Source organism: Eucalyptus grandis, chromosome 2, assembly GCF_016545825.1.
Source record: "Eucalyptus grandis isolate ANBG69807.140 chromosome 2, ASM1654582v1, whole genome shotgun sequence".
In the NCBI taxonomy this organism is placed as follows: domain Eukaryota; kingdom Viridiplantae; phylum Streptophyta; class Magnoliopsida; order Myrtales; family Myrtaceae; genus Eucalyptus; species Eucalyptus grandis.
The window spans coordinates 37883179-37897352 of NC_052613.1; the positions used below are offsets into that span (position 1 = coordinate 37883179).

General features: G+C 37.2%; 3 protein-coding genes across 3 annotated transcripts; all 3 read right to left on the reverse strand.

Annotated features, from left to right (window-relative positions):
* Positions 1-1431: 1431 nt before the first annotated feature.
* LOC104435292 (stress-response A/B barrel domain-containing protein HS1-like) lies at positions 1432-4200 on the reverse strand. Its single transcript, XM_039306406.1, has 2 exons — positions 1935-4200; positions 1432-1842 (listed from the first exon to the last, which is right to left on the reverse strand). Exons 1-2 carry the CDS (start codon positions 2072-2074, stop codon positions 1653-1655), a joined length of 330 nt encoding a protein of 109 aa, XP_039162340.1. The 5' UTR covers positions 2075-4200; the 3' UTR covers positions 1432-1652.
* Positions 4201-4841: 641 nt separating this feature from the next.
* Positions 4842-5609, reverse strand: LOC104432613 (stress-response A/B barrel domain-containing protein HS1). The gene is made up of 2 exons (XM_010045084.3): positions 5389-5609; positions 4842-5214 (listed from the first exon to the last, which is right to left on the reverse strand). The coding sequence occupies exons 1-2, from the start codon at positions 5592-5594 to the stop codon at positions 5025-5027; spliced, it is 396 nt and encodes a 131-aa protein (XP_010043386.1). The 5' UTR covers positions 5595-5609; the 3' UTR covers positions 4842-5024.
* Positions 5610-11106: 5497 nt separating this feature from the next.
* LOC108957065 (stress-response A/B barrel domain-containing protein HS1-like) lies at positions 11107-11755 on the reverse strand. Its single transcript, XM_039305984.1, has 2 exons — positions 11598-11755; positions 11107-11421 (listed from the first exon to the last, which is right to left on the reverse strand). Exons 1-2 carry the CDS (start codon positions 11735-11737, stop codon positions 11235-11237), a joined length of 327 nt encoding a protein of 108 aa, XP_039161918.1. The 5' UTR covers positions 11738-11755; the 3' UTR covers positions 11107-11234.
* Positions 11756-14174: the final 2419 nt, after the last annotated feature.

Sequence of the window (14174 nt, forward strand, 5' to 3'; positions counted from 1 at the left end):
TTTGTCTTGCAGAGTACGGGTCGACACTTTCTCAAGAGGTCACCCATCATAGTAGTGGTCTAGCCTAAACACATTTAACTTTAGAGTTCCAAAGCAAAACTTAATGTTCATCAAAAGGTGTCTTTGTGAGTTAATTCTAATTTTCACACACACACACACATATCCCAAACACGTTCTCCCCAAATTCAATGCACAATTCAATTCATTTATATCCCCTTCATCATCCTAAAAGCTTTCTATGAGTTGCTCCTTGTCCAAGCTCTTTGGCCCCAACAACCACTCTCTATCCTCGTTTGACCTGGTTGTTATAATGTTGGAGTTTGGAGCAACATCCCTTAGCAACTCTTTTGTAAGATGCCTTAGAAGATTGACTTCTTCAGGTCAATTTCCTTCTATTGCTCTCCTGGCGGCTAAAGACTCAAAATGCAAGGTAACTTCGTTTCCAGTTTGTGGTATTGGATTGTTGTTACCGGCAACATTATCTGGTTCTGGTTGATTTTTGGTTCTCACCATGAAAACTTCCTTGGATCAATGAACAAGAGTCCCATTGAGTGTGCCAAAAGAGATGTTTCACCAAAAAAATATTGACAAAATGCCCTTCAAAATATGATTGATAAGCCAATGGATAGAGGATGTGAAGAGTCATTTGCTAATTTTTGAACAGGAAGTGCAATTCGACCAAAAAAGATCAAAAGTACTGAAACTTGAGATAGTCGTGTTCAACCATATATAAAAGGAAACTGAAATGTGAATATAAGTTAGAAGTAAAACTGAACAACGTTAATTGATTGGTGATCCTTCACAAAGAGTACAATGCGAGTTTCTATAGCTTATAATCGACAATTACAAGCGTATTCTAAGACTCCACTACTCGACAAAGAGTACAATGCGAGTTTCTATAGCTTATAATCGACAATTACAAGCGTATTCTAAGACTCCACTACTCGACAGTTACATCAATATTTACATTGACTTCGCTACTCAATGATTACTTGACTCCTCTACTTGACCTCCAACAAGTTTCTGTTGATCAAACTGTCACATACTACACTCGAACATTTTTTTGCCGTCAACAGATTGTTAGGAAAGATTGGCTGATAATTGAAAAGTAGTTGGTTTGCAAAGATTCGATGACAAATGAATTTATTGAACAAATAAAACTAGGTCCAACTTTAATCGGAGGATGATATGAAATTTTTTTGTTCGAGATGATAAAGCGTTTGAACAATGAGGAGATTCAACAAGGAGATGTAGACTCTGGCTAAAGGCCAGGCGAAAACACTCAAAAGGACTTGAAACAAAAGATACGGACCAAGAATAAATTTCATAGGTGGCCACAGAACCTTCCTGTGAATTTTTCTCTTGAGTTAGCAACATTTGAGACCTTACTACTTAATCATAAAATCAATTTAGTCAAGTCTTAATATTTGTTGGTATTTAGTAGCACGGCCGTCTCATCAAAGCTGTGCATTGGAACACAAAATTCGCCATGTTACACGAAGAAAATATGAAGATTTTGTCAATATAACTTTTCAAACCATATATTACATTAACCAACACTACAGTACAATAGAATTCAAGTTATTACTCTCACGCAATAAAACTTTTATTTAAGCATGGCATCAGCAGAATATAGCACGATTCGATTCGGTTTAAGCGTGAACAGTGGTCGGCTTGAAGTCGACCACAAGGACCTTCTCCAACCGGGGGAGGAACCGCTTTGAGAACTCGACATGGGCTGGATGAGGTAAGTACTCTGCTATTCCCTCTGTGCTCTCGAACGTCGTCTCGAACACATGAGTGAAACCTTGATGGACATTCTCAATGCTCACATCCCTTCCCCTGTAACATTAACCCCAGAAATGATCACAAAAAATCATTTGGCTCAGCGAGAGAGAGAGAGAGAGAGAGAGAGAGAAGAGAGAGAGAGAGACCAGTGGAAAGATTTCATGGGAGGGACGAGATTGACGAGATTGGCGAAGCCCTTGATGAGTTCTTCAATCTGGTCAGGCGTGGTATCATCTTTGAACCTCACAAGCAACACATGCTTCACTAGTCCTTTGGCTTCCTCCATTTTCTCAAGTTTTCTCTATACTTCATTTGTCACCTGGCGGTCTCTTATTTATACCTGGGCGTGTTGCATCTTACTTTTCATCACTCCCATGTCTGCACGCTTCCCTCTTTTGAACTTTCCAAATAAAATTTCTGGAAAGTCGTAAACAAACGACGATGAGTCCTTCCCGTCTCATGTCACTTCACAGCTTCGTCGTCATGGGTGACTCAATTGGAATTTCGTCACGTGAGTTGCCACCGATGTTCTTTTGGAGGATGGTTTGACCAGATCGATTCGATAAGGTTTGTTTCAATTCAATGGTGGTGATCAATTGGCATTCGAATTGCTTCTTAGATATATTTCTAGAAGTAGTGTTTCGTTTGAACTAATGCAAAGACACATGTTGTGTCAAAGAAACTTATCATTATGGATTGGAGAGCGATGTGAGAAAAATTAGAAACTCCTTAACTCAAGAGAGTGAGATGTAAAAACTTCGCATTAAGTAGGGATGTCAAATTATTATGGATTGTGCCTGGCCAGCTTGAATTAAGGTGTCGCCTTGTGCTAGGCCGGGTTGATAGATCCTCCACATCACGACATGATGCACGTGCTGGGCCAAGCCCATTGTTTCAAATTTATTTTAGCCCAAAGGGTAATTGTTCAATCTCCATTAGCCATACAAAAACCCAATATCTTCATATGGGAAGATCGTCAAAAGGAAATCTGAACCAAAACATTGACTTATGAACCATATACGATTCCATACCATCTAATTCTTCGACGTGACACTTTTCTAATACAACTCACAAATGCATCTCAACAAGCCACTCCAAAAAAATTCTCGCAATGCACTTGGAAATGACCTCAATTTGGCATGCTGAGATGTCCAAGGCTTGCATGAACCAAAATCTTTCCTTTCTCTCTCCCGATTTCACCTCTTTCCTTCTCTTCTCATTCAATTTTGGGGTTTATGCTAAGATGCAAAGATGTTCGAGGCTTGTCACAAATATATTAGGTTGGGATTTTTAGTGATAAAAAAATTAATTTAGGTATAAATTTATCATAGATATACTAATTTAGGATTTTTCGTGGTATTAACGATTATTATAACTCATTGAAAAATTTATGCCCACGAATGCAAACTAGTAAGTTCGTGCATCCAAAATCACTATTTGGTTAGATTCGATTTGAAGTATCGATATATATTAAAAGATCAGTTAAATAAAGGATTAAGTCTACTCTTATTCTGGCTCTCACTCTCAAGCTCTTTGATCTGCCTCATTACATAGTGTGAGAGTCGAAATTCATATCTAAAGCTAAATTGCCTTCCTCCCAATCCCTGAGAAGGTCAAGATTCAAAATCCTTGCCTCCCCCTTCCCATGTAGAGAGGGTGATCCCAATGGTTTCTTAAATAAATAATTAAGCCTACAAGTATCTAAAGGGACTCGATAAAAAGCGTATTTAACCAAAAACAGAGTCTAATTTTCCAAAGGACCTATGCATCATAAAAGTTCAAATGAAATCCTTTTTTTTATTTTATTTTTTATAATCGTGAATGTAAGGGCATCCGACGGGTATCTTTGTCTCTTTTGAGTCGCTTGAGAGTTGTGTATTCATCCAAGATCCGTATTCATCCGGTTCACATCAATTCGACAAGTTTATCCCGATAAAGAAGTTTCGGACCGACTGCTAGCATGACATTGGCGGCTCTAATTGCGGCTCACCCACGCCTGCCTGGCTTTAAGACGGGTCATGCACTTCGAGAGGTCGTGCGAAATTTATTTACCAGCGTAACAGCCCCACCTAAATGACGTGAAATCCAAGACATACACAAGGATTGACTCCAAATGGAAAGGCTTTCTTATTTCAATAAGTTGTTAAAATAGATGTCCTATTCTTCAATCAAAATTCCGCTTTTTCTGGGATGATAATATCAAGAAAATTATTTAAAAAATTCTAAATTTATTGTATGACGGTCATTTCATTCATCTATCTTTTAATTTGTTAGTTTAGTTTTAAATATTTTAATGATTTATCAATATAATACTTATGGACGATTTTTGGTTGGGAAATTGCTCATGTGTATGCTGGTTGGCGCAAATGTAAACAATTTTTGTATTTTTAAAATTTTCTAAATTTTTTCTTTTCTATTTTTCCTTTTTTTTTTTTTTTTTATTTTTTTTTTTGGCCTATGGTTAGTAGCCGACGACTGGCCACAAGTGAGGACTAGTAAGGGTCACTATTGCGGCTTGAGTGAGGACCGCCTTCACCTAGGTCATGAGGGTTGCACTCTTGTAGGTTGCGAGAGTCAGCTCTCACCAAATTTGCGGAGGGTCGCAATGCCCTTTTTTGGCCTCCCTCGTGGCTAGACACTAGCCATAGCTAAGTACTTTGTGAAAGAAAAAGGAAAGAAAAAAAATCAGAAAATTCTCTAAAAAAGAAAAAAGAAAAAAATTATTCACGTTAATGCTAGTCATATTATGTAAGATGTCTAGTGTTCATTTTAACTATTTCCAATCAAAATTGGCCAAACGAACTATATTGACAAATTGTCAAAAAAATTTATGACTAAATTGACACAATTAAAAGGTTTAATACTTAATTACCTACGGTACAATAGGTTTAGGATTGCTTTTACAATTATTTCCAGTAATGTCTAATTATACCAATTTAGTAAGATTTATGAGTGATCAGACTAAATGCATGAACGTTCAAGAACTTCATGTAAACCTAAAGAAAAATCAAAACACAAGACCACAATGAATGGACAAGCCACGGTTTTACTCATGGATCTGAATTTAGATGTAGTGCTATTTCTGATTTGTTATTTTCAAAGACAAAAGTCTTTAGAGTCTAAACCATATTAAACACCTTATTCGAGATAATGGCACCTTGATCTTCAATTTAGTCATACATAACAAACCTTTTATTCGAACACGACATTGGCGGATATCGCAGTAAGAAGGTGATTCAGGTACAGAAGGCAGTCGGCTCGTAGGTGATCACGACGACTTTATCCAGATGGGGACGGAGCCGGTTTGAGAATTCGGTGTGAACAGGATGATCCACGTACTTTGCTAATCGCTCAGCGCTCTCGAACGTTAATTCGAAGACGTGCGTGAAGCCCTGGTCCAAATTCATGATGCTCACGTTCTTTCCCCTAATTTCACGAGAGAGAAGTTCAACACAAGATCAGGCATCTCAAACAAACTACTGATGAACATTCCATGGCAGATCACCAGGACAAAGACATGCTCGATTGAGGGGGAACTGAGGGGAAAAAGCGCCAAGAAAGTGGGGAAAACGCAGAGATTAGACAGAGAGAGAAGGATACATGTGCCAAGATTTCAAGGGTTCGACGAGGTTGACGAGATTGGCGTAGTTCTTGAGGATTTCCTCGATTTGGGCAGATGGGGTACCGTCTTTGAACTTGACAAGGAGCATGCGCTTCACCAATCCCTTCGCTTCCTCCATTGCTAGTTTCCTACTCCGCAGTTCAAAATTTCTGTTGAAGTGCTTGGGCTCCACAGTCCACGCCATCCCGTAATTTATAGTGGTCGGAGAACACACCCGGTTTTTAGGGTAGTAATACGTTTACCCTTAGATTTTAATTGTTTCACGTTGCCCACCAAACATTCAATTTTTTTTTTTTTTTTTTTTATAACCGTTCGTCCTCCATTATATTTTGCTCTCGCACGACTTTTATTAAGGAGTGAAAGTATATTTCCATCTCATTTTCTCTAAGAAGTCCCTCCTTCAATACATGCCACTTAGCCAAAGAAAGATAATTAAAAGTCGACCAAAATGAATACTAAATACTTTTTAAGAGATCTCCTCTAAATCAGTGATATGGCTATCAAAATCGAGAGTATCAACATGTAGTAGGTCGATATGTTCCTTTTCTATTCCTTCTATGTCGTACGGTTAAAACCAAAATATATTTGTTTTTTCCCTCAATTTCTATATATAAAAAAAAAAAGATTGAAAAATTGAGAAAATAAAGAGAAATTGGAATAGTATTTCTCCATTTTTTTCAAAAAAAAAAAAAAAAAAAAAAAGACTGATTCTAAAAAGACCAATTCAATGAAATGTAATTTCATTCTCGTTCCATCTTTTTTTTAAAAAGGCATGGAGGAGAAATTTTAGTTAGAAGTTGTAAGAGTATAAATACATTAATTAAAGGGATGATGTAGGAAAAGAATCAAAACTTTATGAAATCCTGATCAAGAGGTAAGATTATCCTTGTACTAATCAAATTCATCTAATATATAAATTATTTTAATTAATATCATGACCATTGCAAAATCCTCAAGAAGCCACGTCATCAATTTATTATTCAAATGCCTTTACTTAATATATGTAGATATAGGTAACATGAGTCACGAATATCTCATATGTTAAAAACATCTCACGTGATAGAATTCTTACACTTGCAATCGTTGATCAAAGCTAAGGTTTTCCTCTTTTATCTTAAGTAACTCTATATAGTTCTTTCTAGCAATTATCTAAGATGATGCTCCCATATGCTAGGCTTTCCTCTTTTATCTTAAGTTGCTCAATAAATCTTTTTAGCAACTAAAGCGGATTAGGTTGAGCCAAGTATTAGGGGAGCATGGTTCTAGATAGAACCTGAAATATGAGAAGTGGATCAGTTGGAACTTGGGTTCTAGGTTTCAAAGTATGCAGGGTAGATTCCATGTTCAAAAAAATAAAGAATCTATTTTGACATGTAGGTTTCAGGTTTTTAGCTAGAGGAACTTAGAACTTGGAGCTTGTAACCTAGAACTTGGAACAACTTTTAATGTTTTTAGTTTATGTCTTTGCATGATCTTGTAATATTCCATGCTGTTCGATAATAAGTACATAATCTGAAAGTGCTAATCTAAGCTTCCATTTTATGATCGAGACTTTTACTTTATTAATATTCATATTTTTCTATGTCTAAATATAAGTTATGGTCAGTGAATTATAACAGCAAGTGGTGATTATTAAAGATTTTAATTTACTGCATTCATTCAATTAATAATCGATGTGAAACCTAGGTAAACCCTAGAATCGACCATGGAACCCATAATAGGGTAAGTTCCAGATTCTAGGGTATGTAAAGTAGGTTTCAAGTTTCAAAAAATGAAGAACTTGTTCTAACGGGTAAATTCCAGGTAAAACCCATACGGAATTTGGAACCGATCATCCCTGCCATCCACCTTTTTCACCTCCCCATAGGATAAATGTATTTGGCCTATATCTCATTTATATCTGACTTTATCATGTCTTGAGTAAGCGCCAAACGTAGGATAAAATAAATTTTATCATATCTTGAATTTTATTCAGATTACCAAATACAATCTAATAGGACAATCATCTCTAACCGCTATAAAGAACACGCTGTTAAATTAATATATCGAATTTAAATTCGGATAATGATTTGTTAAACCGAATTTTGTTGATAAAGATTTTCCAAGTATATTTCAAATTGGATGAAGAAGCCCTTCTTTTCTTAGACTAAGAGGAAATAAAATAGAATTTGAAAAAAAAAGGAGCAAAGGTTTCTTCTTTATCTGCAGGCCCGAATAGGAATTTTGAAGTTTTGACTCTGGGCACATAATATAAAAAGTTTAGGGTTTCTTTTATGTGGAGGAGTGAGCTGCACGTATGAGTCGCAAGATTCCAGAAGCTGCACAAGAAAGACGTCCAGCCACGTGAAGCCTTGAAGCCGTATGTTCGCAGACCAAAGATGAACGCTGGAGTTCCTGATTTTGGCGTATGTAAAGCGTTTTGTTTTGAGCTTGAACGAGTGGTAATTTTATGTAGTGAGTTTATATTTAAGTGAGTTGTTTATTTATAAACATTTTGGGTTTTGGGTTAAATCTAGATGTGAAAAATACTCGAGCGTGTAAGCGATTATAAACTTTGATTGATTATAGTAGATTATTTGCTGCTGCCTCTCTTTGTGGATATATGTATCAATTTTTAAACTGAACCAAGTAAAAAATTTTCTGGTGTCCTTATTATTTCTTATTTATTTCTCTGGAGTTTGTGCGTTGATGTAAATTGTAAGATGTTATCGTTTTCGTATATTATATTCCAACATGCGCGAACTTCAATATGAACAGGGATGCAAGTTCTTCAACTCTAGAAAACGGGTGCAGGTGAGGAGCAAAGATTGAGAATGGCAGTCTATGTAAATGAATGGAGTCCTAAACAGAATTGCTGTGAACTCGACAGCATTCAGCAGAGACAAAAGGCTCTCGGTCTCCAAAATTGATTGGTGAAAATTTAAATTTGTAGTTCCCATGATCGCCCATCATGAGGGGACAGATATTAGATTCGGATGAAGCAACAAGCGTATGATGCCCATGGCTAGACCCAGCTCATTTGTTTCCCATACACCTAGTCTCGTTATTGGCCCTCGGATTCAAGCAATTTAGGTTCTCGGACCTCTTTGAAGGCGACAACCTAGAAAGGAAATGCACGCATGGTGAAGGACCGACATTGTGTCTTGGCCCAGACGATTCACCTAGCGAGGAACAATCTGCCTTTGCAATATTGGACTGCATAAACAATACCCGTTTGAAATTCAACTATTATGAACTTCAATCTGTAACTCGGACTAACGACAGAAGAACCCGGAAATGGGGACTTATCTACACTGAACACAATTCCTTAGCCAGGCGCCATATCCATAAGTTCATTTATCTTGTATTTGAGAGTTCACGACAGTTAAAAGAAGTTTAAAATGCCATATTTCATTTCAAAAAAGACCGACAACAACATACGAAGATGCTTTTTGGCCATGATAACACAGCGTTGATGTAGCAGTAATCCCCAATGATAAATATATGTGGTCACAAATCAAGCAACTCGGAGCTTATCAAAAATATATGATCAATATATGGCAAGTTCTTAAAGAGTCGAAACCGTACCATCTCTTCACATAGAGGGCCAAGGTTACAACTTTAGGTGCTTTCAGATCATTTTAAAATCAGGAAATGAACCATTACATCCACACCCGTATGTGCAAGGTTAGGAGACTAAATGGAATCTGAAATTTTAGTGTGTGAGTTTCTTGGCTGGGTTGATACATCGCATCGATCCTCCACATTATGACATAAGGCACGTGCTGGGCCAAGCCCATTGTTTCAAATTTATTTTAGCCCAAAGGGTAATTGTTTTTTTTTTCTTTTCTTTATACCCAAGGAATCTCGTACAGCCAGCAGTCGGCAGGCAAACCCTGGGGCGACGCTAGCAGGAGACCCACCACCCCGATGTCATGCTTAAGATCCCGTGTGTCCCGCATAATTCGAACTCCTCCGTCTTAAGTAGACATCATGGGAGCTTTTATCCAGCTAGGCCACCGCATGCGGTGGTTTTATTTTTGCCCAAAGGGTAATTGTTTTTTTTTTTTTTTTTTTGTGCTGGAGGAATCGGCTTGCAACCAACAGCCGGGGCCGTAAACCCCCACGTGACACTTAAGCAGGAGGACCCACCACTCCTGAGTCACACTTAATACACCTAGCGCCTCCCCTGGGTTTTGAATCCTTCACCTCTAGGTTGAGGATCAGTAGGACCTTATCCAGCGGAGCCACCGCGACCGGTGGACCCAAAGAGTAATTGTTCATCTCCATTAGCCATGAAAAAATCCAATATCTTCATAAGGGAAGATTGTCAAAAGGAAATTCGAGCCAAAACATTGACTTATGAATCAAATACAATTCCATACCACTAATTCTCCGACGTGAGACTTTTTTAATACAACTCACAGATGCATCTCAACAAGCCACTCCAAAAAAATTCTTGCAATGTATTTGGAAATGACATCAATTTGGCATGCCGAGATATCCGAGGCTTGCATGAACCAAAATCTTTCCCTTCTCTCTCACGATTTCACCTCTTTCCTTCTTTTCTCATTCATTTTTGGGGTTTATGCTAAGATGCGGAGATGTTCGACATTGGCGGCTCTAATTGCCGCTCACCCACGCCTGCCTGGCTTTAAGACGGGTCATGCACCTCAAGGTCGTGCGAAATTTATTTACAAGATGACGTGAAATCCAAGATATATACGAGGATTGACTCCAAATGGAAAGGCTTTCTTATTGCAATGAGTTGTTAGAATAGATGTCCTATTCTTCAATCAAAATTCCGCTTTTTCCGGGAAGATAATATCAAGAAAATTATCTAAAAAATCTTAAATTTATTTTATAACGGTCATTTCAGTCATCAATCTTTTACTTGTTAATTTAGTTTTAAACATTTTAATGATTTAACAATGTAATCCTTCTGGATGATTTTGGCTCGGAAATTGCTCGTGTATGTTGGTTGGCGCAAACGCAAACAATTTTTGTATTTTTAAAAAAATTCTGAATTTTTTCTTCTTCTTTTTTCCTTTTTTTTTTTTGGCCTATGATCGGTAGCCGATGACTGGCCACAAGTGAGGACCAGTGAGGGTCAGTATTGCAGCGTAAGTGAGGGCCGCCTTCACTTAGGTCATGACGGTTGCACTCTTGTAGGTTGCAAGAGTCATTTCTTGTCAAATTTCACGAGGGTCGTGCCCTTTTTGGCCTCCCCTGTGGCTAGACACCAGCCATAGCTAAGTACTTTGCGAAAAAAAAAAAAAATGAAAGGAAAAAAATCAGAAAAATCTCTAAAAAAAAAAGGAAAAAATTATCCATGTTAATACCGGTCACGTTATGTAAGATATTTAGTGTTCATTTAAGCTATTTTTAATTAAAATTGGCCAAAAGAACCTTATTGACAAATTGTCAATAAAATTTATGACTAAATTGACACAACTAAAATGTTTAGTACTTAATTACTTGCAGTACAATAGGTTTAGGATTGCTTTTACAATTATTTCTAGTAATGTCTAATTGTACCCATTGAGTAAGATTTATGAGTGATCTGACTGAATGCATCAACGTTAGCAAGAACTCCATGTAAACCTAAAGAAAAATCAAAACACAATACCGCAATGAATGGATAGGCCACGGTTGTACTCATGGATCTGAATTTAGATGTAGTGCTATTTCTAACTCGTTATTTGCAAAGACAAAAGTCTTTAGAGTCTGAACCATATTAATCACCTTATTCGAGATAAGGACACCTCGATCTTCAGTTTAGTCATACATAAAAAAACCTTTTATTCGAACACAACATTGGCCGATATCGCAGTAAGAAGGCGATTCAGGTACAGACGGTCGGCTCATAGGTGATCGCGATGACTTTATCCAGATAGGGGCGGGTTTGTTTCGAGAATTCGGTGTGAATAGGATGATCCGCGTACTCTGCCAATCCCTCAGCGCTCTCGAACGTTACTTCGAAGACGTGCGTGAAGCCCTGGTCCAAATTCATGATGCTCACGTTCTTTCCCCTAATTTCACGAGAGAGAAGTTTAACCCAAGATCAGGCATCTCAAACAAACTACTGATGAACATTCCATGGCAGATCACCAGGACATAGATATGCTCGACTGAGGGGGAACAGAGGGGAAAAAGCGCCAAGAAAGTGGGGAAAACGCAGAGATTAGACAGAGAGAGAGAACGATACATGTGCCAAGATTTCAAGGGTTCGATGAGGTTGACGAGATTGGCGTAATTCTTGAGGATTTCCTCGATTCGGGCAGGTGGGGTACCGTCTTTGAACTTGACAAGGTGGACGCGCCTCACCAATCCCTTCGCTTCCTCCATTGCTAGTTTCCTACTCCGCTGTTCGAAGTTGCTGTTAAAGTGCTCGGGACCATCCCGTAATTTATAGTGGTCGTACAACACACCCGGTTTTTAGGGTAGTAATACGTTTACCCTAAAACTTTTTAATTTTTTCACGTTGCCCACCAAACATTCAATTTTTGATTTTTTTATTTTTTTTTTTTTTTTTTTATAAAACCATTCGTCCTCCATTATATGGCTATCAGTGATATGGCTATCAAAATGAACATTAAATACTTTTCAAGAGATCTCCTCTAAATCAGTGATATGGCTATCAAAATCGTGAGTATCAACATGTAGTAGTTCGATAGGTTCATTTCCTATTTGTTCTATGTCGTACGGTTAAAATCAAAACACATTTATTTTTTTCCTCAATTTCTATTAAAGAAAAGATTGAAAATTTGAGAAAATAAAGAGACATTGGAATTGTATTTCTCATTTTTTTTTCAAAAAAAAAAAGACTGATTCTAAAAAGACCACTTCAATCAAATGTAATTTCTTTCTCGTTCCATCTTTTTTAAAACGGTATGGAGGAGAAATTTTAGTTAGAAGTAGTAAGAGTATAAATACATTAATTAAAGATTATGATGGAGGAAAAGAATCAAAACTTTATGAAATCCTGATCAAGAGGTAAGATTATCCTTGTACTAATCAAATTCATCTAATATATAAATTTAATTTTAATTAATATCATAATCATTGCAAAATTCTCAAGAAGCCACGTCATCATTTTATTATTCAAATGCCTTTACTTAATATATGAAGATATAGATAACATGAGTCGACAATATCTCATATGTTGAAAACATTTCACGTGATAGAATTCTTACACTTGCAATCGTTAATCCAAGCTAAGGTTTTCCTCTTTTATCTTAAGTAACTCTATATAGTTCTTCCTAGCAATTAAAGCGGATTAGGTCGAGTCGAGTGCTTGATTTCAATCATCTAAGATGATGCTCCCATATGCTAGGCTTTCCTCTTTTATCTTATGTTGCCCAATAAATCTGTTCGGCAACTAAAGCAAATTAGGTTGAGCCAAGCATTAGGGGGAGTATGGTTTCATGATAGAACCTAAAATCTAAGAAGCGGATCAGTGGGAACCTATGGGTTCCAAGTTTCAAAGTATGCAAGATAAATTCCAGATTTCAAAAAATAATGAACCTATTTTAACGAGTAGATTTCAAGTTCTTAACCGGAGGAATCTAGAACTTGGAAGAACTTGGAACAACTTTTAATGTTTTTAGTTTATGTCTTCGCATGATCTTATAATTTTCCATACCATTCGATAATGAGTACATAATCTGAAAGTGCTAATCTGAGCTTCCATTTTATGATCGAGACTTTTGCTTTATTAATATTCAAATTTCTCACATGTCTAAGTATAAATAAGTTAGTGAATTGTAGCAGCAAGTGGTGATCATTAAAGATTTTAATTCACTGCATTCGTTCAGTTATTAATCTATGTGAAACCTAGGTAAACCCCAGAACCCACCATGGAACCTATGATAGGGTATGTTCTAGATTCTAGGGTATGCAGAATAGGTTTAAGGTTCCAAAAAATAAAGAATATATTCTAACGGGTAAGTTCCAAATGGAACCTGTATGGAATGAAACCGCTCCTCCCCACTATCCACCTTTATCCCACCTCCCCATAGGATAATTTATTTGGCTTATATCTCCCTTATATGTGACTTCATATTGTCTTGAGTAAGCGCCAAATGCAGGATAGGATAAATTTTATCATATCTTGAATTTTATCCGGATCGCTAAACACAATCTAATAGGACAGTTTTCTCTAATCGATGTAATACGAACAGGGATGCAAGTTCTTTAACTCAAGAAAACGGGTGCAGGTGAGGAGCAAATATTGAGAATAGCAGTCTATGTAAATGAATGGAGTCTTAGGCGGAATTGCTGTGAACTTGATAGCATTCAGCAGAGACAAAAGGCTCTCGGTCTCCAAAATTGATTGTTGAAAATTTAAATTTGTAGTTCCCATGATCGCCCATCACGAGGGGACAGATATTAGATTCGGATGAAGCAACAAGCATATGATGCCCATGGCTTGACCCAGCTCATTTGTTTCCCTTACACCTAGTCTCGTTATAGCCCTCGGATTCAAGCAATTCAGGTTCTCAGACCTCTTTGAAGGTGACAACCTAGAAAGGAAATGTGCGCATGGTGAAGGACCGAAGTTGTGTCTTGGCCCAGATGATTCAGCTAGCGAGGAACAATCTGCCTTTGTAATATTGGATTGCATAAACAATACCCGTTTGAAATTCCACTATTAAAACTTCAATCTGTAACTCGGACTAACGACAGAAGAACTTGGAAATGGGGACTCATCTACACTTAATGCAATTCCTTAGCCAGGTTCCATATCCATAAGTTCATTCATCTTGTATTTGAGAGTTCCCGA